Here is a 25,835-nt window from a genome sequence, read left to right on the forward strand (position 1 = left end):
CAATGTGCTTGCTGGCTGGGAGGCTGGTCAGACAGACTGTCCTAGTGACATACAGGAGGTGAGGTGATCCACCTCTTGGTACGAGCAAACTTGTGACTTTCATTTACGCACATTTTCCCTTGGCATCAAATGCTCTGACCTGTATTCAGAAAACTGGGGCAGAACAAGTCAACCTTTCCCGTGCAAAGAGCTCTTGGTGGAGTTTCCTGACAGCTTCATCCCACTGCAATTGCCAGTGTCTTCTTACTCCTAAGACTAGAGTTGACAGGCTGTATTCGGACCTCAGCATTTGTTACATATCCTCAGAGCAGGATTCCAGCAGTTCCACCTCTCACACAAGGCAACAAAATATTTAAATTGGAGGCACACTTATCCAGCAAATCTTTAAAAACCAGTACTTTTCATTTCCCTAGGAAGGCATGCTGTGGGTTGAAAGGCAGTATGCTTCAGATTTCACCATTATTCGGTGCAGCCGTGTTTACACAATGTTACCGAGAAGAGCATGGAATACTTAATGATATCAGACTGTAGGATGGAAATTCTATAATTCAAGGCAACAACCAATTCTGATTGTATTTTGGAGAGTCTGGAATGCTATTTCTCAACTATGTGGGCTCACCATGACAAAAATCTTCTGAACGGGGATTTCAGTCAATTCCCAGAAGTAAAAGTGAATTGAAAGTAGGCATTTCAGATAGGAAGGGTACCACAGTACCATGAGCATTAGCAGAAGGTTTACTCCAGCCTCCTGAGCTAATTCTCTACTGAAGCTTAAAAGACAGGACATAGACTACAGGAGAAAGAAAGCAGGAACTTCAAAGCCATTTGAAGAGACAAATTACCTAATTTAGATTAACTGGCAGCCATGAGACACTGTGAATCTGAAGGAAAGAAGGGAAAGGGACAGAGTCAAAGACAGAAATCCTCAGGCTGAGGAGAGAACTTGCAGAAGACACTGATTTCCAAGGGAAATACTATATAGCTCCTCTCCTCACATTGCTTTAGAAAACAGCAGCAGAAAACACCTTTCTCCTGTTACAAGAGCAAATTAGACTGGGAGCTGTTTTAAGGCAACTGTAGATGTCTGGGGATACCCTTCACCTCACTTCACAATAAGCTTTTTATCATCGTTGCTACATTATCAGCTTGGATCATGCAGCCTTACTTGAAAGTCTCCATCTGTGAAGCACAATATCTATTTTTGACTTTCATGAATAAGAAACACCACTATAATCTTAATATTCAAGGAGCCTTAGAGGAGCAGGGATGTTTCTCTTCCAGGCAAGAAATTGCTTTGTCTGTGATTGTCCCCTGAGGTTACACAGAGGCCACATGGAGGTAATCCCTTCCAAATAACTAAGTTGATCTACTTCAGCATAGGAAGATATATCACTGCTTGATACTGTTGGCTTCTGCAGTAGAAGTTAGGTAAGCAACCTGGAAAGCTGCTAAAACATGAAAAGACAAATGGCATACAAACTACTCACCGGAACAACAAGAGCAGAGGACAAAGATTAATTCACGTGCTATTCCACGAAGGCTCAGTGAACACCAGCTGCATTCACATTAATCTTTAATAAAAAACATTTCCTTTCACTTGTAACCCCACTGTAATCACTCTGCTAGGCAAGCAATGCCCATTTCACAGGCTTTGAGCACCAGAAGGAGCAAAGCCCATCTGCCTTGTTTGCTGCTTAGTTAATTGCCTGAATAAAACCATTACCCAGTACATCACCACCTCTAGTAAAAAAATATTCTTTTTTTTTCCCTTCCCAGGCCTAGTAAAAAACAAAAATAGGAAAACCATCATGCTCATCACTCCATCCGTGCTCCTTTCATTAAAGAATCCAGAGGAACATCTTCAAACTATTGCAGTCTTATTAAGAGCAAATGTAATCTTAAGAAATTGATTTCTTTTTGGTTAATATACAGGTTCATCATGAAGATAAAGACTTTGTCCAGCCAAGTATATCAGAGGACACTAGACACACATACAGAAAAACCTTCTATATTTCATAAATAGTTGCCTTAGATAACAGAGAGATGTCTCTACATCACTCTGAATTACAACAAAACCCACAGAAAACAGCAAGTGCTTGAGCAGTAAGGATCTGAATACTGGCAAATGAGCTCCCTTTTCAGGCATAAGTTATGACTTTGATGTAGCTTTTTGAGAGATGCAAAAACCAGGACTCCATCAGATGGTTACATTTACAGTATTTTTTTAAATTTCTGAACAAGGACAATCAGGAAGGGAAGTCTGCTATTCCAAAATCAGGGTGATTTTGAGGCCGAGAGCCTGCATTATTCCTTTTTCAATGTACAGGAAAAAAGACTCATTTGCCAGGAATGATTTTTGCTCAAGAAAAAATCTCACTCAAAGCAAAAAGCTCACATATCAACACAAAGCTTCGCCAACTAAACCATCACCTGTTACACTACAGCGAGCCTTCAAAACTCAACACGGGAAAATCAATCTTCAGTGATACCTTTCAAAAAGAAGCTTGCCTGTTCGTTCAACAAAATAAGTTTCCCCAAGCGCTTCATGCTACATGTTTTCTTGTATTTGAGGGCCAGTGCCACAGTGAATATCGATCCTACCTTCAAAGGAGAAATGTGCGACTGTAAGACATATCCATGGACATTCTCTATTTGAGACAGGTTCTTCTCTGACACATGAACAAGCTCTGGGCCTCTCACTTCGTGGGTTAATCGAGGCAAAGTATGATCATGTGGAGCATCCTCATCTTGATAACGGTATTTCTAGAGAGAAAAGATAGCAAGGAAGAACAGATAAGCTTTGAGGAGGCAATGCACATGTATTAATGTAAATATGGGGTAACAGATAAAGTATCAGACATTACACAATATAACTTTTTTTTTTCCTTGACATTTCATCAAAGAGAGAAAATGACTATCACACCGATACACAAAACTTTCACCATCAGATAGACATCTGAGATGACATACTGGTAAGGGTTGATAATGAAAAAAAAAAAGAAGACATGTTAATTGGCTGAGCTGTAGTGTCTGCTCATATTTCACATCCCCACATTAAGAACTGCACTCCTATGGCCTTTCTCTGCATATTTGAGTCATTTTGCATTTAGCACCACACTGAAGAGCACACACGCGCTTCCACAGAGCCACAGTCAGCCAGAAAATCACTCTCCAGGAAAGTTTTCTCCTTACCCTGAACACTAATTAGGGTGTGAGGTGTTATAACTCCCCACTCCACGCAGAGGCAACAGAAGGTAAGCAGCTTGTCCGAGATCCAAAACAAAGCTCGTAACAACAAGGAACATAACCTTAAAGATTAAATTAAATGACCAGACCTGCCCTTTAGCTGGAATCCTTTTTAAACAGGCACCATCCACCTGGCTGACGGGCCCAGCTGGGTCTTGTGGTGGGGCCATCGGAGCCAGCTGAAGCTGGCTGGAACCGGCTGGAACCAGCTGGAACTGGCTGGAGCTGGCTGGAACCGGCTAGAACCGGCTGGAACCAGCTGGAACTGGCTGGAACTGGCTAGAACTGGCTGGAACTGGCTGGAACCGGCTGTGTGCGGCACGGGGCAGCTCTGACCTCTCCTCATGGAGGCGCCTGCAGCCCCCCGCTGCCAAAGCCCTGCCTGTTACCTGTGACACCCCCCCGCCCCGCCATTTTGAGGGGGGGCACTCCAGAGCAGGTCCTGTGGGGGATGCGAGTTCACGTGGCCTGACGCAGCGGTGGGGGACGTTGAGACATTAGAGCAGGGAGCAGGAGAGCGGGGTGTCAATCAGAAGGGGAGTTCATGGGTCTTTGGCAATCAGAGAGGGGCAGATAGCACCATTGTAATGCCCTTTTCAGCTGACAGGTATATGCTAAAATACTGGAATGAGCAAAATCAAAGACTAAAGAACAGACAAAATCAAAGATGAAGACTTATTTGGATGGCCATATAAGAAAAAGAAGAAGTTGTAAGTTCAGGTAAGCTCATGAGGGCATTGCGAAGCAGACCTCTCTGCTGCTCCTGCATTTCACTTTGACCGCTCAGCTCTAGGGTGTTACTTCATTTACTCATCCCTCCAAAGGAAATAATCCCAGTTTATTCCTGCCTTCACTCTCATGTATGGAAATGTTTCAGCAGTTGCCAGTTATTTTCAGAATACACACGTGACATGATTTATTTTCCTCTTTTCTGGGATATGTCTTCACATATTCACTTTTCAGATAACATAATTAATGAATATGTAAAATGACTGGCACCAGACAAGTATTATTTGGGCAAGAAGCCATCAGACAAATAGATGGTACTCCAACTCCAACTCCAATGTCACATTTAAGGCTTGGCACACAGATAATTTGAGCCCCAAGCAATCAATTATTTTTTGAATCCAGTGAGTACTCTTTCAAAAAAGACCACTACTCAGAGGCAGCCTCTTTAAAGGGAGTCATTTGCTAAAATGTGATTAGGAGAAATAACCGCAGAGTACCAGAGTCATCACATCTCCCCGGGAAATGGTAAAATGAAAATCTCCAGCGACAGCTTTCCAAAGAGACAAGACAGCAGTGGCAGAAGCCATGAGAAACTTTGTCATAGAAACACAGAATCATAGAATCATTTAGGTTGGAAAGGACCTTTAAGACCATTGAGTCCAACTGTGAACCTAACATTGCCAAGTCCACCACTAAACCATGTTCCTAAGTGCCACATCTACACGTCTTTTAAATACCTCCAGGGATGAGGATTCAACCACTTCCCTGGGTAGCCTGTGCCAATGCTTGACAACTCTTTTGGTGAAGAAATTTTTCCTAGTATCCAATTTAAACCTCCCCTGGTGCAATTTGAGGCTGTTACCTCTTGTCCTATCACTTGTTGCTTGGCAGAAGAGACTGACAGCCCCCTCGCTACAACCTCCTTTCAGGTAGTTGTAGAGAGCGATAAGGTCTCCCCTCAGCCTCCTCTTCTCCAGGCTAAACAACCCCAGTTCCCTCAGCCACTCCTCATCAGCCCTGTTCTCCAGACCCTTCACCAGCTTTGTTGCCCTTCTCTGAACATGCTCCAGCACCTCAATGTCTTTCTTGTAGTGAGGGGCCCAAAACTGGACACAGTATTCCAGGTGTGGCCTCACCAGTGCCAAGTACAGGGAGACAATCATTTCCCTACTCCTGCTGGCCACACTATTTCTGATACAAATATTATTTTTTTTATATATATATACACACACACAGAGTATTCTGTCCAGATCATTCATGTAGCTTTACAGCACAAGAAGCAGGGTAAGGTGGCATTAAAGAGAGAACATCTCTTTGACCATCAGTAACTCCTTTCCCCATCACCACACTGCAGTGTAGCTGTTGCACAAATGAGAGACAAGGCCCAGAGGAAATTGGTTCACCCTGAGCCCTGTGATCCCAAAAAGCAGAACATATATGTGGATCTCCACTGGTAGACTTTCCCATGAAAACCTATGCTTTATAATTAAAATGAATCATTTTATCCGATAACTGCACATTCCCATGACAAATTCAATGATATCCATGTTATGTTCCATAAACTGGAAGGTTTACAGGACAGATTTCCACTTTTCCATTCGCCTTTATCTCCCTCCCACCCCAAGCCAAGCCTTCTGGTTCTTCACAAAGTACAAGCCTAGAGCATTTCTGGGTCAATCCTGTTATGTGTTTGCCTCATGTTCTTAGCACCAAATTCATTGATTTTCATACATCTTTCCTCCCACAGCATCTCTTCACTGAAATGCTTTCAGCTGTGAACCAAAACAGCTTGACACAGCAAAAAGCCAGTGGTAAGGCTGAAAATACCAAACCAGAATTAAGACTCTCCTGCACAAATGCCTCATTTGTCTCCATTGCTCTGTCCTGATGGGGTCCTGTAAATGTCCTTGAAATTACCCCGTTCCCTAGAAACCAGAGCTTTCTCTAAGGGTTAATTCAAATTTCTGGAGGGAAAAGCATGATTGCACGGAAATGCTACTCTTCATTTGACAAAAGAACAGGTGGATGTCTTATGATAATTAAATTACAAATCAGTGCCTGCTGCTGACAGGGTATTGTACGCTGCCAACTAGCATCAGATATTTAAAATCCTCTGTAATTACCTATAATGGGGGAGTGGAGTGCGCTGCTGTGAATTTTTAATATGAACGTGCCTTTTTATAAGAGATCATTCTCTCTACAATATGAGATTATTACGGCATCACTGCTCCTTGCATCGTACTGTCTATTTCTAAGGCTGCGTTTGGCAAAGAGTTGTCAGCTAAACAGGACTGAAGATATGAATCCAGCAGAAGGTAATAGTCAAAAGCCTTAAATTTCAACAAAGCCAGCTCTCAAGAAAAACAAAGTAAAAAAGAAAATGGGAAGTTACAACACAAGTTACAATAGCCAAACTACTGCACTGGCATGGGAATACAGATGTTCTTACAACCTACCTTTGACAGATTGTCAGTAAATTAAGATAGTTGGGAATTTGTCATTTGATTTTGGGCCACAAAAGTCTTCAGTATTTTTTTGCCATTACCATCGGTTTTCTTTGCAGAAAATGCAAATAGAACATTTCATTTTAGATCAACTCAAATTGACCTGTGTCCTAAGCTGCTGAATGTGGTCCTACTGGAGTTGCCATTCAGAAGCACATATCCCTGTTCTTCTCTACATGACTCTGGCTGGACCACACTCCAATACATCACACATTACTTCTGCTTGCAATAGGAGGGCCGCAAAAGGAGGGAGGAAAGTGTGTTACAGGAGTCTTGAGGCTCTACAATATCCTGTGAAATAAGAGCAGCCAGCGAATCCTCCTCTAAAGAGGATCTTGACCTACAAGAAGACACCCTGACCTGTGCAAGAGACATAGAGGCAAAAAAGTGATGTTGTTTTTCACTCATCTGAAGCTTTATAGTAGATACAGCTGATAGATATTAATGGCGGAAAAAAGGTACCACAACGTACTATGAGATGGTAACGCATTCACGAGTGGGTCCTGCTCCCAATCTCTCTTCAAAGCCAGTCTGTTAAAAATACTCTGGCTAGCATAATACTTTTTGTCAAAGGAAACAATAGCAATACTACTTGTTTTAGCTCTTACACATCAGGATTTCAAGTCTTGAATACTATTTCTGTTTTACGGTCCTCCTTGGGAGGGGCAGACTTTTGCACCTTAGAAGCTGCAGGTCTTCATATAACCCATCTAACTTAGAGACCACAGGGAAAGGGATTTCTGCAGAAAATTTCCCACATGAGACAATGACCTCTTACAGATCCAGTTATCCCATTGCAAGCTGCAGATAGACAAAGAACACAGTTGGGTCCCAATGCTACCTGCTGCTTATCCCTCACTCGCCTTTTTCCTCAACCCAGGGTTTGAGATGCTTTGCAACTGCGATGCAGATTAACCCCACCGCTAGTCATCTGCTGCAACCTTGACATGGGAGCTACCTTTGAACAGGTCAAGCATCACCCCCTTCTGCATGATATTAGGTCCAGAATTCAATACACTGGATTTGTTCACAGTTTTAGCAACAGGCAAAAACTAGAACCATGACAGACTTGGTCCATTTAGATAAAAATTTAATCTGCAAAGTCCCATTAAAAAAATGTTAGTGCCACCTTGTCTCACTGTTGTGCTCTTTTTTTTCAGTGGTCTTCAATGTGTTGAATTTTACTGGCGCTTCTCTCCAAAGGCAGCAAATTTCAATGTCATACAGATGAGTATCTTGAGAAAACAAACTTTACAATTTGCACACATAAGTCCTTGGGCATTCATCCAATCATGAGTAGAAATAATGTTACTCATCCAACTGATTGCAAATGAGCAACACAGCTTGAATTCTGAATATTTGCAATCAATCTATAGAGTAAAAAGAGAAAAAAATACTCTTCTCATTATATAAAATGGAAGAAATCACAATCTGCTTGCCAAGACTGTGGAAGTAGATTAAGAAGCCTAAATCATTGAATAATTATACTTATTGTGAATGACTTGCTCTTTTGCTTATTAAGTAGATTTCTAACAAGCTTGTCACTATATCACAGCAATACCTTTCATCCGAGAAGCCCAAAGAGCTTTACAAGTGGTAGTCAAGTCTGATAACATCCTGTTGAAAAAATGTAAGTGCATCATCTAAAGGTGGGTAAAATTAGGCACAGAAATACAACAACGTGCACAAGGTCACAAAGAGAATCAATTAATTAAGCAGTGGCAGAACTTAGGAGATTTTTCAGTCTGCTCTTCTAAGCCCAAGACCTAGTGCAACTACAGTGACTTTAATAGTAATAATAATAATAATTATTCAAAAGTATTGCCATTGTAATTCCCCCCCCCCCCCCCCCCCCCCCCGCCCAATGTTCCAGGAGGCAGCAGACTTTCTAAGGTCAGGAATTAGGTTTTTCTCTGTGTCAGTGTAACAGCTAGCAGTGCTCTGTGTAATTTATATTGTGCTGTCTCTGAGAAACACATACTGATTTTCAGAAGACAAGAGGCTTCCTGTAAGAACCAAATTGTTTCACAGAAGGAGTGCTATCAGCACTGCACACTGATAATTTGCATAGCTTTTCCATTCAGTACAACAAGAAGTTCTTTTTCTTCTTTAGGAGGGGGGGGGAAAAAAAAGCAGATATATGATTTCTTCTCTCAGTTTACTGAAATCAGAGGGTTTTGCCCATAGTAGGGAAAATATGTTCAGTTTTCTAAAAAATGCAAGCACAATACAGTAGACCAAATATGTTTTACAGTATTCTCCTCGTCTGTTTTTTGAAACCCTAAATAATTTTGCTTTTCATAACGAAGAAGTGAAATGGACTTTAGCCAAAGTACCTCTTCCTTGTATTAGCTGCACGTAGTTGCACCTTTCGCTCACAAGATGGCACAATAACCATCGAGTTAAAGCACATTCTCACTTTGAGCTATGAAGTGTTGCAGGAAAAAAATAAGTAGCTACGTAATGTCATAAAACTTCAAACGATTTTTACTTTGAACTGACCTGGTACAACATTATTAAAAAAAGATGGCAATCTTTTATAGTAAGTACATGTAAACAGGTTATGATCATACACAAAGCTGGCAGCTGGAGAAAAGTCTAACAGTTCATATAAGCATCAAAAGTTACAATCAAGTAGGAATCTATTGGTTTTTGCATGCTTTAGCATGAACAAAACCACTATGTATTGACAAGATTGAGACTAGCCCAGAATGCTGCATTCCTCAAGGAATTCTAAATCCTAATTAAAACCGCCTGCATATAAATCTGTACCATGAGGTATTCAGCTCCATATGCTGCATCGCATTTTGGACCTGTTAACAGCATCGGTTTAGCCCTCTGGAGGCTGCTACTTGCTATCCAATAATTTAAAATAGATTTTTAACTTGAAGTACCAGTGTAAAAAAAGACACTCCAAGAGGGCGGCTTTGCTAGTATTAAAGGGTGAATGTGGCTGCAGATTATAAAGATCAGTAACTTAAAAAAAAAAAAGTCCAGCTAATACTGATTGATTATCTAAGTGGAGCAAAGAAAAGACGTGGGTGAAACCATACAATTTATCAACATCAGGCTGTAGCCACCTCTCCATCCTTTTGTCCTGCAATAACTTCAATTGCATACTCCTTTTTATAGTTTTCAACTCTTCCCCTCAATATATTTTTTTTTCTGATATATCCATGTTCCCACAGGCACTATAGAAGTCTTCATGCCTCATTGGCACCCTCCTTCATGCCTCCTTTCCCCCTGCAGCTCCCTGCACATCCCCAGAAGGACCATGTCCCCACTCCCATTCCCTGATCCCTCCAATTCTGCTGCTGCAGTCCCCCAGTGTGGAACCACAGAGCCTCACAAATTCTCCTTTTGCACCCCTTGCCTGATCTGAAGAACAGCTTCTGGCATGGGGTGGCTGTGCTGAGATTACTACTGAGCATTTGGAGAGCCAGAGCTGGCAAATGCTGCTGGTTGCTGTGTCTCAGTTTCCCTGCCAATAAGCCTGTGGTGGGAATGCACCACGGCAAGACAAACACCCTGGTTTTATATCAGAATATTACGAAGTAATCCTGTAATATAAGAAATAAATAATATATTATTATTGCCTGAAACAAATGATACAGAGAAAGAAATAAAAATCACAGAAGAAATGGCTTGCCCTTCATGTTTTCTATACCAAAGATACAGATTTTAATTTAGTCCAGCTTTGCTCAGCACATGACACAGCAAGCCATTTGTGTTTTGCAGCTGAAACCCTCTCCCCAGTCTTCACACTTGGGTGTCCTACTTAGTTGAATTTATACAAAAAATAGGACTCCTCTTTCCAGTGCACGCTGCTAGTGACTTCTTCACAGTAATCTAAATCTAAAAAATAAAAAATGCAAGTGATTTGTATTGCTTACTTTTGCATGTATCTATGTACTGATTTAAAGCTTTAACTATGTATTTTCATTATATTATTTCCCAATGCCCTTCTGAGAATCAGTCAACAGGATAGCACCTACTGAGTCACTCCAGAGGATAACCAAGATTGTCCCCAAACTGTATTTCTTAGCCCTCATGGATTTTGAGTAGATGTAGTTGTGGTGGGCTTTTGTGGCCCCTCAAGCCTGCCCGGTTTCATAGTTCTAATTTGGGACACTGCCTGGCTATGCTAGCACCTGCTGGTGGTTGCTGTGGAGAGCATGCAGATTGAAAGGATGCAGTGAGACTGTGCTAATTCCAGTGTTAATTATGCTTCCCCAAAAGGCCCCACTGAAGGGTGTCTCTAGGGAGGGATGTCCTCTGGGCATAGTCTCTAGTGCTGTCACCTTTCCCATGACGCCCATGAGTTCATCTTACACCCAAGTATCTCATGCAGCGCCTGGGTATAGTTTACCCGATAGCAGTGCTAGGCATGGGTGGTTCTGCATCTTCTGCATCTGTCTCCCCTGTGCAGCCCTGGTCCTCTGTCCTGCTCCTTTACTTGTACTGATCAGTCACTGATCCAGATTAGGTCGTCTTATGGGTTTGTCTGAACCTAAATTATGCACTGATGGAGCTCCCAGCCTCACAAATAGGTGCGTCAGCTCTAGTGGAGGAGGCAACACAGGAGCAGGAATGAAAAGTCAAGGAGGAGCAGAGTAATTCCTTGAGACAGCATAACTGGTAAGAAAAAGATACATGAAAATATCACCCTGAATCCTTTCCTCTCTTGGATACATTCATAATCCAATACAGGGAACTTTATTTGCCGATGTTAAAATAAGCCAAAGAATCTGTAATATGTAATGGCAAATCCAAGGAAGGCTGACTTGAGATCTCTCTAGGAAAGAGAAGGAATAGAAAAATCATCAAAACAGGACTGGAGCAAATGGGGATAAAGACCGAAGCTCAGGTGGTAAAAAGAGAAAAGACAGAGAACTCCAGCACCTCTGCTGCTCTGGTGCTGAAAAATACCTGTGAAACCCCTTGGGAAAGCACTGGTCTTGTCTCCCTCTAGGGCCAGTGTGCACAGCAATAGCTGCTCACAGCAATTACTGAAGTGGCAGAGGCCTGCGGCTCTGGAGATGGTGGCCTTGCCCTGTGCCAGGTTGTGTAGACTTTCCATCTAGGGCTGTGGAGACTCATTTTAAAATTTGACCCTTTCACTGCTCACACATTCCTATTTCCCAGCCTTCTTGAATATAAGTGTTCCTGTTGATACCCTTGCTTTTTCTGCAGTCCCAGGTCTAAATGAAATCTAAGAGGAAACCTAGACTCTGCTTTTCTTAAATTAAGACTCAATTCATAAGTCAAAAGAAGGATACATCCACAGAGTAAAGTGCTCAACAGTCAAGGAAGTATGATTTCCTCATGAACCCTATCACATCCACTGTGCACACAGGACAGTCCTTTGGGAATTAGTTGTGGTTTGAAGGACACAGGAACTGTGTGTCTGTGGGATTCCAGTATCATTTCTTACAGAAATTGGAGAATTCTGGACAAAGGCTATATGAAGCAAAAACATGCTCTCAGGCTAAGACAGGCGAATGTTATTGTAGATAACTGTTTCTATTCTTGCTTTTGCTACCGAAATCTCATGCAATGCTAGGCATTTCACAAAACTAAACTTTCCACAGGTGTATAACTGAGATATTCCTCACTTTGAATGGTCTTGGTAGACACAGACGGCCAGTTTTTGCAGAAGTGCTGAGCATCAGCAGCTTCAGCTGAAATCAGGGGGAGCTAGGCTTTGTACAGAAAAAGTGCAACGGAATCCTGTGCACTCCAAGAAGTCAATCTAAGGTGGAATTGGTATCAGCTGACATTGGCCACCTAATACTTAAACTTCTGGTATAAGCAGGTCAAACAGGTTCACTTGCTAATAACTGGAACTTCACAATTTTATATGTATATTTGTCAAAGAACCGCTCACTGAAGACACTTTTTCTCTCCTTTTTTCTAACTTGGGCTGAAGACAGCTTAGGATTTAAGCATTTTGAATGAGATGAATTTAATTCTTGGTATTGCAAACTGGACACAGAAACTAGTGGACTCATTTGGTCTTAATTGTTTTGTTAAACAAGTAAAAGTTCTAATCACACAGGGATATTGTGAAAATAAATTCATTAATGTTTATGAGATACTTGGATACTGTGATCAGGCTCAGTATAGCAGGAAAATCAATAAAAAAATTAATAATTCTGTAAATGGAGCAGTTTGAATTGCATGCGTTAAATAATGCATGGAGACATTTGTTGAATGGAAGATGCCATAGGAAGTACCACTCCACATGAATACAAGAAGCAGAGGGCCTGTGAAAACAAAAATAACTGTGTAATTAAAAATGTATTTGAGTTATATTATAATAATACATTGCAACATATGGCCACAGAGGGCCTGCAATAAAATTGCTTAGACCATCTTAATTCTTGCATTTCCTAAATCTGAGTGGTTAACTTTATAACCCTGCCATCCCTTAACTGTTCTTTGAACACAATGTATACACACATAAAAAAACCTCATAAACTTTAATAGCGTTCCTGCCTCTTCTACTGTGAAGAAGGTATAGAGATAAGTACTGAATTTTGCAGTGTTTGTGGAAAACCGTCTCTTCTTAAATAAAAATACAAATGTTCTGTGTGCATAAACCTGAAAAATAATCTCGCTGTTGTCACTCTGATGAACCCAGACCATTAGCTCCGAAGATAACGTTCTTTTTGTACCAAACCAATTTTTGTTGGTGCCGGAAAAGCTATTACAAGTCTCAAATATCTACTGTTTTTATCAGTCCCCTCTTTTAAAAGCTGTGAATTTTTACTAAGAAAAAGATGGATTTAGTGCATTTCAACTAGGTGTTCAATAAGCCAGCAAAACACATTTGTGTCAGGTGAATTTGCATGTGCTTGACACCTGTAAGAGTTGAGATCAACATTTCTAATACAGGGCACTTACTGAAAAAGCAGCTTTGGACCTTTGGGTCTTAATCATTCTACAGCCTTTCAGAACGGCATAATTGAGGCAAAATAATCTACACTTTTAGATATTTTAACAAAGCCCTGGTTAAGGCGCAAGTGGGCAAAGTAGCTGTCATTACAAACAGAGTACAGAGAAACATGAAGCTATTGAATGAACAAGGGAATACTTGCTCTCCTGAGGCTATCACCAAAATCAGTATTTCCACCTTTCCACCTCTCCACAATCAGCCTAGTTCCTGATCTAAGGAGTTTATTGTTTCAGGGGAAGCTCCTTCAGCTCACTGATCTGATGACAACACATCCAGGTCAAGCTACCTCCAGGTCAGGAGCTGGGCACGAAGACGGTATCCTGATAAACTGCACTACCTGCAGGTACGCTCTGTTTAATGCAATGGGAAAATCTCTTGGGCTGACATCCTTTGAGCCCACAGAGGGAATAAACCCACCACTCCTTGGGCTATACCTTACCTGAAATGAAGAGGGAACAGTTTATCATCATCATCTCTATTTATTCTATGTAAAAATAAACTAACAAAGGTATCACAGCTGCATTTTCTGAAGGGCCAAGCAAGCCTGTCAGCACAGCCTTCCTTAATTTTTCTAGTCCCATAAGGCTTAGCCCAAACCAACGCAGTGAGTGGGTCACGGTGAACAGAACTGCAGGTAGCTGGCAAAATTGCAGGAAACAAAGGGATATATGCATAGATTTCTACTATCTGTAGAACTGCTTTTAGACCTAGGCACCTAAAATTTACCTTTGTCTTATTTGAACACATAAGCATTTTTTACATTTGAACTTAAATGTCAAAATCAGCCAGTAATTACTCTGCTGGATGGAGACAATGATTTTCTGTTGGGGCTATTGTTATTTTGGGATCTCCTTCCACAGTCATGTTGGAAGAATAGGCATATTTTTTATTTTTAAGTGATCTGAGCACTCACATTTTAAATAATCCAACTGGGCTCTCAGTCTCTGCAAACATAAGCTACAGTCCATGCCTAAATGATCAGGCACTTGTTTTGTATTATGTTATAATGTATATCTGGCAGGGTTAGTAATGTCTGAAAAGTTCTTTAGAGCTGAAATGTGCTATAAAAATCCAAATTTATATTATATGGCATAGAAGACTCTCCGGGCACCAGACAATGATTTAGATGGAAATTTGCTGCCAGTCCATTGGATTTGCTTGAAAATCGTGATTCTACATGTCTTAACCTGGGTACTTCAAACTTCATTGTTTGAAAGTTATTGCCTGACTCTTCTGTTGGATGCAACTCTTGTGTCTCACTGTTGTGTCTGCCTATCTTTGTGCTGAATTCTACAGTATTTTGCTCCTTTCTTCTTGAAGAGTCTTTTTGGTAGTTTTTATAGTTGCAGAAAGCAGGGGATGACAAAGGGGAAGGTTGAGTGCTTTAGAAGTTAGTAAAGTTATCTCTGAAGCAGTAACAAATGTCTTTCTTGCAGACTGACTGCTCCTTCTTTGCAATAACGCTAGTTTAATTAAAAGGTTAAATCCCTACTGCATTCACTAAGAATCCCTATCTGAAAAAGTCTAGATATTGTAATAAGTTGTTTTTTTTTTTTTTAATTTCCTTATGTTTTCAGCCTAAGGAAGTAGATGCCTTGTATAAAATATCATGAAGAAAATAAAATCTAAATTCCTTTGGTTTTAACAACTGGCTTTCAGGAAGGCTGCATAATGACTGTCAGATGAATAACAATGTCATGGTACATTTTCTGTTGTTCTTAATTATTAGAAAATGAGGACAAAGCAAAACCCATCCTGGTTAAAATTAGATTCAGCCCAGATCATAAGGCAATCATGAGGCACTGTTAACTTTGAAATGAAAGACATTATTATAAAAGTACACCCAAACCAAAACTCACAGACAATCCCAAGCAAATAGCTTGGTCTAGACACAGCAGTTTTATTATTAGGCAGAGAGGGTTTAAGTCCTGACCCAACAAATGGATTGATTGATTATATAAATAATTATTTTCCAGAGCTTTATATGTGCAGTGGGCCAAATCCTGAGATCTGTGACATCCATCTGGAAATATGTCCTATTTAGAGCTATTTGATTATTCATTTTCCATCTTTTTTAGTACTTGACTAAGCACTAGATAGATAACCAAAGACCTGTATGTCTGTATGTTTTCTGATGAAGTAGCAATGTAAACTCCCCAAAATATGAGTTTTTTTTGTAAATACCACATCTTTTTCTCTGCATAAACCACCTTTACAAGAGCAGGTGAGTCACTCTCATTTTCTGTCAATCCTCTGTTACTCAGCTGATAATGCCAACAAGGAAAACCATTTATTGAGTCTGGAGCTGTGATTTTCTGCTGAGGAAAAGAAATGCTCCCTGGGAAACAAACTGAGAGCTACAGCTCATTTTTATCTTCACAATGAGAAAGCGAGCATGACTTTAACTTGTTGTTGACCTTTGTTGCAGTTGGATCACTGATCTAAAAGTCAGTGGCTATATATATAACATTATTCACATCAAACTATCATGTATAGAGTGGGAAAAACACATTTTACTATTTATGAAACTTCTATGCATGAGCAAAGTTCTGCAAACATTAATCACAACTGTGGGAATGACTATCCACACCAAGGAAAATGCACCTTTTTGAGTGATTCATCTCATCTCTGCCGCTCAGGAAGGGGTGGACTGCCCTTTAATGGTGCCACGTGCTTGACACTCACTGCCCAAAAGCCAAGATGCTGGCACTGGTGAACCTCACCCAGAAGCTCCTCTGGCTCTCAGACCTTGAGATAAACAGTGGACATGTGTTCCTTGGGAGGTTTGTTTATTTTTCAGCGTAGTGACTTGGCATTTTGTCCTAATTGCTACGTGACTAAACCAAAGTGAAAACTGCCTATGTGGGAATTGCCACAACTTGTTGTGAACATACATCTGTATTTTTGAAAGCCGATAATCTCCAGGTGGTGTTAAATTAGCCCGGTTCTTCTGCAGCTCCCTTGGGAAGGGCTGCGCCATCTAATTTCCCTTGCTACCATGCAAACTATTAGACTCAACGTTGAACATAGCATTAGTCAAATCCCAGTTGCCAGTAATATTTTGGCCCTATACGTCCATGCTGTCATAGATGCTTTTCAGCTTTATTAAAAGTGTGGCCTTATTAACTTTTTTAACTACCAAAATGATGATTAAATGATGCAGCAGGAAATGTTTTGAAGAGTTTCTTTTACAGATGATTAACTAGTGTTATGAGATGCGCTCTAGTTGTCTGAACAAATGTAGGATATCTCACTTTTGTACTGACTGTCCTCAATTTTTTTTTTTAAATATCACTACAATAGTGAAACAGTTAGAAACATAGGATCTTAACACTTTCTCTTCTTGAACTTTCCAACAAATAAAAGTGTAATGGAACCACTGTAACAGTTTCCTTCATTTCTTATTTCACTGTATTTACAACAAAATTCAGTACAAATTTATCTCTTAAAAAGCTTGATGAATCAGACCTCCAAAATATATAGCATTAACAGGACAAAGTCTGTCCCCAAAGCTTCTGAAGTACTTTGCTGGAGTCAATGTTTTCCAAGTGAAGTGCATTCAATTTCTGTACCAAAATTACTGAAGTCTTTTAGTTATTATGCTTATTGCACAGAAATTTGCAGGTCTTGAGTTCCTCCCACCTCACTAACTTTCACACATCACTGCAGCTCATTTGCAGGTGTTCAGCATTCACCTGCAAACAGGCCAGACGTCTGCATTTTCCAACACCCTTGCATACCTTCTGACCACTCTCTGCATACTATCAGAGTTGACCTGCCTGTGAAATAATTTGAACACCTGCACTTTAGATATGTATTTCCAAGCTACAGTAGATAGCATTGTATGCATATGTGGCTAATCAGGTATTCTGGCCTCATTCTGCTCCTTGATCTGGCTTCAGAATGCTTTGTATTTCTCAGAAGTAGTTTTATGTAAAAATCACTGACTTGGAACAGACTATATGTGGCACATATTTACAGTTCTATACAGAAAACGTGGAGTCCCTTTCTTTATACTACAAATCTGAAGTTGCAAAAGGTGCCATTGCCAGGTTTCTTCTTTAAATTTTTTTTAAAACAAACCAAAGGAAAAAGGGTAGCCATTTCTTTCAAAACATGAATACTTAAAGTGAGGTTATATCTGACATTTCTATCCTGTCATGTACTTGTTTATTTTTGCATGTTTGCTGTCTTTCTAGGATATATCAGAAATCAGTATTTGGTCCTCATTAGTAGGATGTGGAATTTAGCTTACTTGTTATCAGTAAGAAAATGTAGTCAGAAAACTCCCAAAAGACCATGAAAAGGATAAAAACCAAAAGATATCCCAAGGGGAATTAATGCCAATATCTGTATTTATTTATACCATTACACACAGGGGTTTCACATGAAATTCTACTATTTAAAAAAATGATTAAGTTGCTTTCATAGTGAATCAAATGAGGAATTTCCTTGAAAAAACAGGCTAAAGAAAATCAACATATCAGTCAACTGCTTTACTTCAACTGGAGTGCCAGTTTTTAAAATAATATTACAAGCTAATACATAATGCAAAACAAAACTAAAAGGAAGATTTGAAATACAATGTTTTGTTTGTTTGCAAATGTGATCTTAATTATTTTTAAGACAGTTAATGAAGATGGATACATTCCCACGGAACATTTCCAAAAGGAAAAATGTTTTATCACAACACTTTCAGCTAACTTAGAGTTACATCAAATCACATAAGCAGCCAACACATATACATATTCACACAAATTTCATTTTCTGTTTATTCTCTGCCCCCAAACAAGAGCTCATTTTAGAAATATTTTCACCTAAAATCCCTTTAATGTACTTATTTTAGATTTCTGTATATTAAAATTATAGAAAAAGAAGGCTTAGAAGAGACAATAATGCTATTCATTAAACCTGAAGGTCGAGCAGGGATAACAATATAATTTATTAGAGCTGTAATATAGCTAAGAAAATGGGCATACATTTGGGCATACAGTCTCTACTATTAAATTGATTTTGTTTCTATCTTTAGACATTCCTAATCTGTCTGCCAATTAAGTCCCAAAGACAAAATTGTAACTAAAACAAAACAAAACAAAACAAAACAAAACGAAAAAGGAGTTCAGGGATGATGTTAAAACTTGCATTTCCCTCAAGGATGAAGGAATTTATAGGTATCCTAAAAGTGCAACTGCCTACTGCAGAGTTTCTTGAACCACTCTCTGATCTCGTATGCAATCCCTTATATTTCCAAGTTTCAAAAGAATTTTAGAGAGGGGCTAAATTATTTCTAAGTTAGTTAAGCCACCTACAACTCATTAAGTGGAGAAATTCAGCACACACATCTGGTCTTAAGAATCACTCTATTTCTTTAGCCTTATCACTTCCAGTGAAATTTGCTTCACAAAATTTGACAAGTCTAAGGTGAGATGCACAGGCTTAACAGTTGAGGGTTTGCGTTCATCCCTTTGTGTCAGATGCTTTGCAAAAGCCATCATAGTGACAATTAATTTAAATAACATGAAATATTCAGTGAACCCAATTCCCTCTCCCTGTATAAATGGCCATTTTAGCTGAGGACTAATAGCACAAATGGTGAGCTGAATACTGATGGCAGATTTTTTCTTCCAGATATGCAGAAACCACTGAATGCAGGAATTTCTTCTTCTGTGGAAAATACATTCTTAATTTCCTGAGGTTCATTAGAAAATCCCCAGATAGTGCTGTGTCCAGCAAGTATACCCATTTGCGATCAACATCATCTGAATGAATGATCGCTGCTAATGGAGGGAGGTTTTCTGTGCTCTCAACCCTCTTACAGTCATGGATGACTTATGCTGCTCTCTGCCCTGCTCCAGCCCTGCCTGAGATGTCTCCAAGAGGTATAAAAATCACTGGGAGGAACCAGACCTAGAAATGGAGAGGGGATGGAAGACTTCCCCCCACCACATAAAGAAGAGAGGGGGGGTTGAACATTTTTGAGTTCTGCATCAGCAGCACAGACTACCTGAACAGTTAGGGAAGAAAATTGTCAGACAGCAAGCAAAAAAAAGGCCAGAGATTTCACATACACATAGAATCATAGAATCGTTTAGGTTGGAAAAGACCCTTAAGATCATCCAGTCCAACCATTAACCTACACTACCAAGTCTACTCTAAGCCAATCAAGGGTAGACTAGACTAAACATGACTAGACATGAATGGCCAAAGAGAGTTCAGAAATGAAAAAACAGATAACATTCAAGTCCCTTTTATTCAATACAATCTCCCATAAACAAATCATGATTTGGTGGCTAGATGGAGGAGTTTGCAATTCTTGGGAATGCTGATAGATATAATTGCAGTAACAAACTCTGAGGAGGCTGGGGAGCTGCAGAAGGAAAGCAAGGCCTTGAAGAATTGAAATATGTTAACATTGTATGTAGACATAGGAACAGAAGGAAATAAAACTAGCAATAGGGAAAATGCCTTTGTCAACTCTAAGAAGTGGGGAGGTAGAGATAAAAAATGACCATTGATGGAAACAGACAAGGTCAGAGAGGTCCATGATCAGTGTACATCATATTGCCAAAACAGGAAGAGTGAGAGTCTCTCTTTCTAAGGAAATGTTATGGCTCTGACTTACAGAACTGCATATAAGGTTTATAACAGAATTGTTGTCAGAGAGTACATGCACACAAATATATCCATGCAATACAGTATAATGTAAGCGAAGTTGTCAGTCTCAGCTGGCACTGGAACACCTGTATAGACATCAGTAATAAACAGCATTAAAAAAGTCTTTAAAGGGGTGTTAGTAAATTTATCTTACTGAATTTGAAATGAAAAGTCATTGGGAATGTCAGCTGCAATTTTTCTGTCTGTCTTGGTGCTTCATAATTGCTTAGGCAGAGAGAAGACTATACTGTCATAGCAAAAATAGTTTCACCAGACATTTAAAGTGTTCTTTATAGGGAAGAATGCTGTTATAGCAAAACTTAAAGCACAGGGTATCTGGTTTATTCCAAAGATTCCTACTAGCCGAGTGGGATCATAAAGACCAAATGCACTAACTTTATTCCTATAGAAATATATTTCACTTCATGATGAAAAGCTCCCTTATCACTTTGGTGGTGAGGTTGAGAATTACTAGCAGTATGAACTCGAATGATTTTGTAAACAGGGTTCTTCACATGAAATAAGATATTGTAAACATAATTTACCTCTATTTTATTTTATATCTGTGACAGGCCTAAACCCACACCTGCATTTCTTGTTGCACATTTCTGTTATTATCAGTGGCATTTACTCAAAATTTTCTCTGGGACACTGATATATGAATGGGTCTGACAGGTTTGTAGCCATCAGAAGCAGCAGTAGGACAAACACCCTTCTTGCTGTAAGCAAACTGTTTGGCAGGAAAACCAGCTTCACCAAATTAAATGCTTTTTTTAACAGAAATTATTTCTGTAAACTGGCATCTTCTGTCTATAATCTTGGCTCACCTGTTCATGTTTTCCAGTATGGGAAGAACAGATACAATTTAGGGCTCAGTCTGGATTAATCAACAGTATTTACACAGTTTCTGTCTCACATCCTCATACTTGCAGGACCACTGATGGTTGCAGACCTGGGAACAAGCATGAGGCATGTATGGGCACTTGCTTTCCATAACTAAGTTTCACTTACGATTTTTGGGTTTTAGACATTAACTTTATTTATCTCCCAAGCTAAACACAGTCCAAAATACAAAAGAGAAGAGAAACAGAACCCTTCAATGCAAAAGTAAAGCTTTTGGAGGCAACAAGTCCCAGAAAAAGATTCCTATGAGACTCTGCTGTTCTCTAACATCCTTCAGTTCTCCTCATTCTCTCTGGATAACAAGCTGTTTTCCAGTATCTTCTGAAGTTTGAAAAATCTTGCTTCTGCTCAGCAAATTAAAAGGAAATGTCCCAAGCTGCAGCCCTTAGAAAGTTCTACTAAGTGCCCACAGCCATATGCCAGGCAATACTAGGCTAGCTTTAACACCTCATGATACTGCAATTGTTATTATCAAAAAAATTCTATGGCAATGCAACAACTTGAAACGAAGTCTCCAAATCATACACTAATGCTCAGTCACAGAAAATTCTCCACTCACATTCATCAGAGGCGAGAAGTAATGCCTCTAGTAGTCAAAACCCTAATGCTGAGCATATAATTCAGACCCAAGTTGTTGAAAATATGAATGTAGTCACAGTCTGTTTTAAGGAGGTAAAAGAAAGCAAGAAAATAAATTGAAGGTACTATGATGAAAAGTTCTTGAAATTTAGGTTTTTTAGTGGCAGACCTGTGTACAGGATACAGCAGTGGTTACAACAGAATAACATCTTTGCATACAAACCAGAATCCATCCACTACACAATTTTCTAGTTTATCCAGCAGGGAACTGGCAAGGTAATATTAAAAAAAAAAAAAAAAGTCCATCACCATTTGCATACAAAGTGAAGCTGACATTTTAAGTTCTGGTCAATGCATTTCCTTTTCTTCAAGGTCTATTTACACCTGAGTTTGACAGGATTCTTACTGGGGATAGAATCACTGGCACTATACTGCAATTTAGAATGAGAACAAGGATGTTATTAGTAAAGGGAACATGGGTGCATTGCAGTTTACTTAAAATTAAATTGTGAAAAAAGGTCTCTAAGAAACCGTATTTAAAGCCTAAAAAAATCATTCAACTCCACAATGAAATATTTTTCACGGTAATACCTAATATTTCGTTATAGGCAACAGAAAACGTAGCTTCATTATTAAAAATCACCAGGTAAAAAGAGGACGTAAGGAAGTAAGCAGCACAACATTTTGTACATCATTTTCCTTATTTCAAAGGAAATCTGTGTGCAGAGGGGCCATAAAAATTCACTTGTAGCCATGGGCTGTAACATTTTAGGACCACAAAGACCTATGGAATTGGTAAAAACAGAGAAATGGGGAAGGTGAAGGAGCATTTTGGCGAAGTCAGATGGGATTGCTAAGGCATGGTAACTATGGGCAGGAGGAAGTTTTCCTTGGAGGCGGTGCATGCAGGCAGACACCTCGCTGAGCATTACGAGCCGCTACTTTTGTCCTTGGTGTGGTATTCTTGCTCCTACAAGCCACAAGTTTTGCCATCTTGCTGCACTCCCCTGTAAGCACAAAGTGGCTAGAAAACATCTACCACTTGTTTCAGAATCTGAAAACCTAACAGTATGAATTTGGCACCTGAGCATGCCACTGGCGTGTGAGCAGAAATCTTAAATATGTGTAGGTGGGAAGCAGAGGTTTTCCACAAGGCAACCACAGGGCTAATGATGGAAAATTGTGTTGCTGGACATTCCCAGGATTGCTCTTTAAAACCAGTAGACAACTAACCAACTATTTTCTGCCTTCTGTAGGATTGCAATCAGCTTATAATTTCAAAAGCTATTATCAACTCTGTGAAAACAATGTATTTCAACTGCACAGAAATGTGTTATGTGGAAGAAAGGATTGTTTGAAATAGGATTCACTCATGAGTTTTCAAAAAGCTAATTTATTTTGTAGATGTTATTGGCTTGAAATCAATTCTTAGCAGGTGAAACCTAAGGGTCTTAACTTATTAAATGTATATTAAAAGAAAGGTGGAAACCAGAAAGGCAGTGATAACAAAATTTTCATTAACTTGAACCTGATTCTCATTTACACAAAGGCTGGTATACACGACACTGGCTGTGCAAGGAGATTTTTAACTGGGGATAAACGGATAGTTTTCACCCAACTTAGCAATCTTTTATGGTGGCAAAGGTAGGTTTAACAGTCTTAATGCAAACAAGAATGAGGTCAAGTATAAAATAAATAAGGATGGAAGCTTTGCTGTCTGTGAAGGGTTCTTGACACATTTCTTGCAACATAAAGAGCACACTCCAATATTTTTTTGTTTCTCACAGACAATTCTGCAAGCTACTGGAAGCATTACACTGCTAACGAGCTTTCTTATATTTTACTGGATGTAAAAGCCATTATGGAAAACATCTGCAAATAACTGAATTTTATAACCTGTACTGTAGCAGCCGCTCCTCATTATTTGAAGAACCTCAACAAAACCTGATATTTTCTTTCCCAAATTGTCAATAATAATGCGGGTTTTACACTGGAGCACCCCCACTGTTTAGAAATGCAACGCTGCAACAGTAGTGGATGATGGTCTTTGCTTGTGATTTTGATGACATTCCTGTGAAATATTGTAGCTCTAATGATTCAGCCTCAGACCAGCAGTTACTGCTGGGTGAACCCAGTTCTGTCAGCTCCTATGAACTTTGGTGTTGGTACTGAAAACAGGTTATTAGCAGTAAAATCTGAATTAATTAATTAAATAATAAAATAGAGATTCAAATATTTTCAAACCTCTTATGTAGTCTTTTCATTAATCTAGCTAAAAGTACTTCATTTTAGAGGTCAGTTATATAAGGCTATTTTGTGAGGGAAAATAAACATGGTAAACTAAGTGGCCCATGTTCACCTACGAGACAAAAGCAAGTTAAAAAAAAGCACTGTTCTCTCAAAGTAGCTGTTAAAGCTTTACTCATGTGCCTACAGTGCCACTTCATAAATATCAGTCGTCTTCACTAATTAAAAAAAAAACATTATCCCATTTATTATTTTGAGGTCAGCTTCAAAATGTGAATTTAAAATTCTCAGAGGATGAAGTTACTTTTTTCCCCTAAATCTAGGGTTTTTTTGATTTATTTTATTGTTTCTTTGGATTTAACAAATGATTCTCAATGCTTAGAGTTAGAAATTTTCTACACTTTACTCTGCATTTCAGAATGGAAAGAAGGAAATTAAAAGCCCTTCACTGAATAAAGTTTGAAAAAAATTATTCAGAAACATTTTTTACAATGTTGAAATACTAGAATACAAACTGTTAAATAGAAAATATATTAATATATTAAAAATATTAGTAGAACTAATAAATCACAATAAGAAACTAAAGTAAAAAATTAATGTGATCATGTCCTGAGGGAAAAGGTAATTAAAATGATTATGTTCTTATGAAATGCTCTAGTCTCAATGAAATTCCATTTAAAAAGAAAAGGGAATAGTCAGCCAGATCTAAGACTGACTGTATTTGAATAACAAAGCTTTTGCTGTTCAGCATTGATACAATATTTAGAAACACATACTTACATATGCATTGTCATTTGCAAGAAAAAGCTACTTGTTCTTAATATGCTAGTTTTCTAAAGTCTGGTAAATCTGATCATTTTAACTTAGCCTATGGTCGTTAGTAAACCTGGGACTTAATTTTTATAATGAAGTACTGCTGGATGTAGTATTCCTCTTTCAAATCAAAAGAATATCAAGCACTTCTGGAATGACCTAAAATGTATTCAAGTCAGTGGAAGGACTTTCATTTCTTTGGGCTTTCATCCAGACTTCACGTCTAGTTTGAAAGATTGGGCCCTTGAATTGTAAGCAAAGAACAAATAGCGCTACTGGACTGCCTTTATTGAAGTGCTAGAGTACATAAAGTACCTCCTTTGCCTTTCGGTAATGACACTTGAGAAATGCAGTTGACAGGGGCTTAAAAACATTAGTCTTCAGAAATGTCTTGTAAAATCTGTACCTGGATACACCTGGATTCAAATAACGGAAGCTTTGGGAATGCGTCACAATTATTCAACACTACTCCCTACAGACAAGCGCTTCAACAGCTCAGTCCTTATCTGCAAAGCCTTTATTGATCTGGATCTGGTACAATGAGAAAACAGCTTAAACTCCTCAGACAGAGATGATGGACAAAAAATCAGTGCACTTCTAGCACAATAGATTTGTCCCTCACAAGAGGAAAATCAATTTGGCCAATCGCTTTCTTGAATGAAGGAGGCTGGTAAGACATTCAACTAATTCCTGTAAAATCTAGGATGTATTTCAAATGAACCTGTGTGTAATTCTTTTCTAACAAAAACACATAACCCAGCAAACAAACATGTTTAAGTTGCATAAAAAGCCACATGCATGATTTATTTTAAAGAGAGAAAGGCAACAACCACATAGAATCATAGAATCATAGAATTGTTTAGGTTGGAAAAGACCTTTCAGATCATCCAGTCCAACCATTAAGCTACACTACCAAGTCTACTCTAAGCCAATCAAGGCTAGACTAGACTAAACATGTTCAGTAGCTCCTAAGAAAAAGGGAAAAGCCATAGTTATGCATACATTCAAAAGTTAGCTGAAAGAAGGAATCACCAATGTGTTTTTTAATCTTTGGAGTTACTCTCTGAGAATGTTTTAGAGTTTGCCTTTAATTAAAAGAGTGTCCTTTTCTACTTCATTCTACATAAATTATTCACGTGAGTTCTGTGACTCGGTGATAGCATGTGAACAGCTCTGTTATTTTATATAATTGCTGCACATAG

General features: G+C 39.1%; 1 protein-coding gene across 2 annotated transcripts in view; it reads right to left on the reverse strand.

Moving 5' to 3' along the window:
• The window catches only part of DLG2 (discs large MAGUK scaffold protein 2), a 677,470-nt gene that overhangs the window by 570,215 nt on the left and 81,420 nt on the right, over window positions 1–25,835 (reverse strand). For both annotated transcript variants that reach the window (XM_075727693.1, XM_075727696.1), the window contains exon 2: window positions 2,602–2,763. In XM_075727693.1, coding sequence (XP_075583808.1) covers window positions 2,602–2,763 — 162 coding nt within the window. The remainder of the gene's footprint in view (window positions 1–2,601; window positions 2,764–25,835) is intronic.

Source organism: Pelecanus crispus, chromosome 1 (assembly GCF_030463565.1).
Source record: "Pelecanus crispus isolate bPelCri1 chromosome 1, bPelCri1.pri, whole genome shotgun sequence".
NCBI classification, from domain to species: domain Eukaryota; kingdom Metazoa; phylum Chordata; class Aves; order Pelecaniformes; family Pelecanidae; genus Pelecanus; species Pelecanus crispus.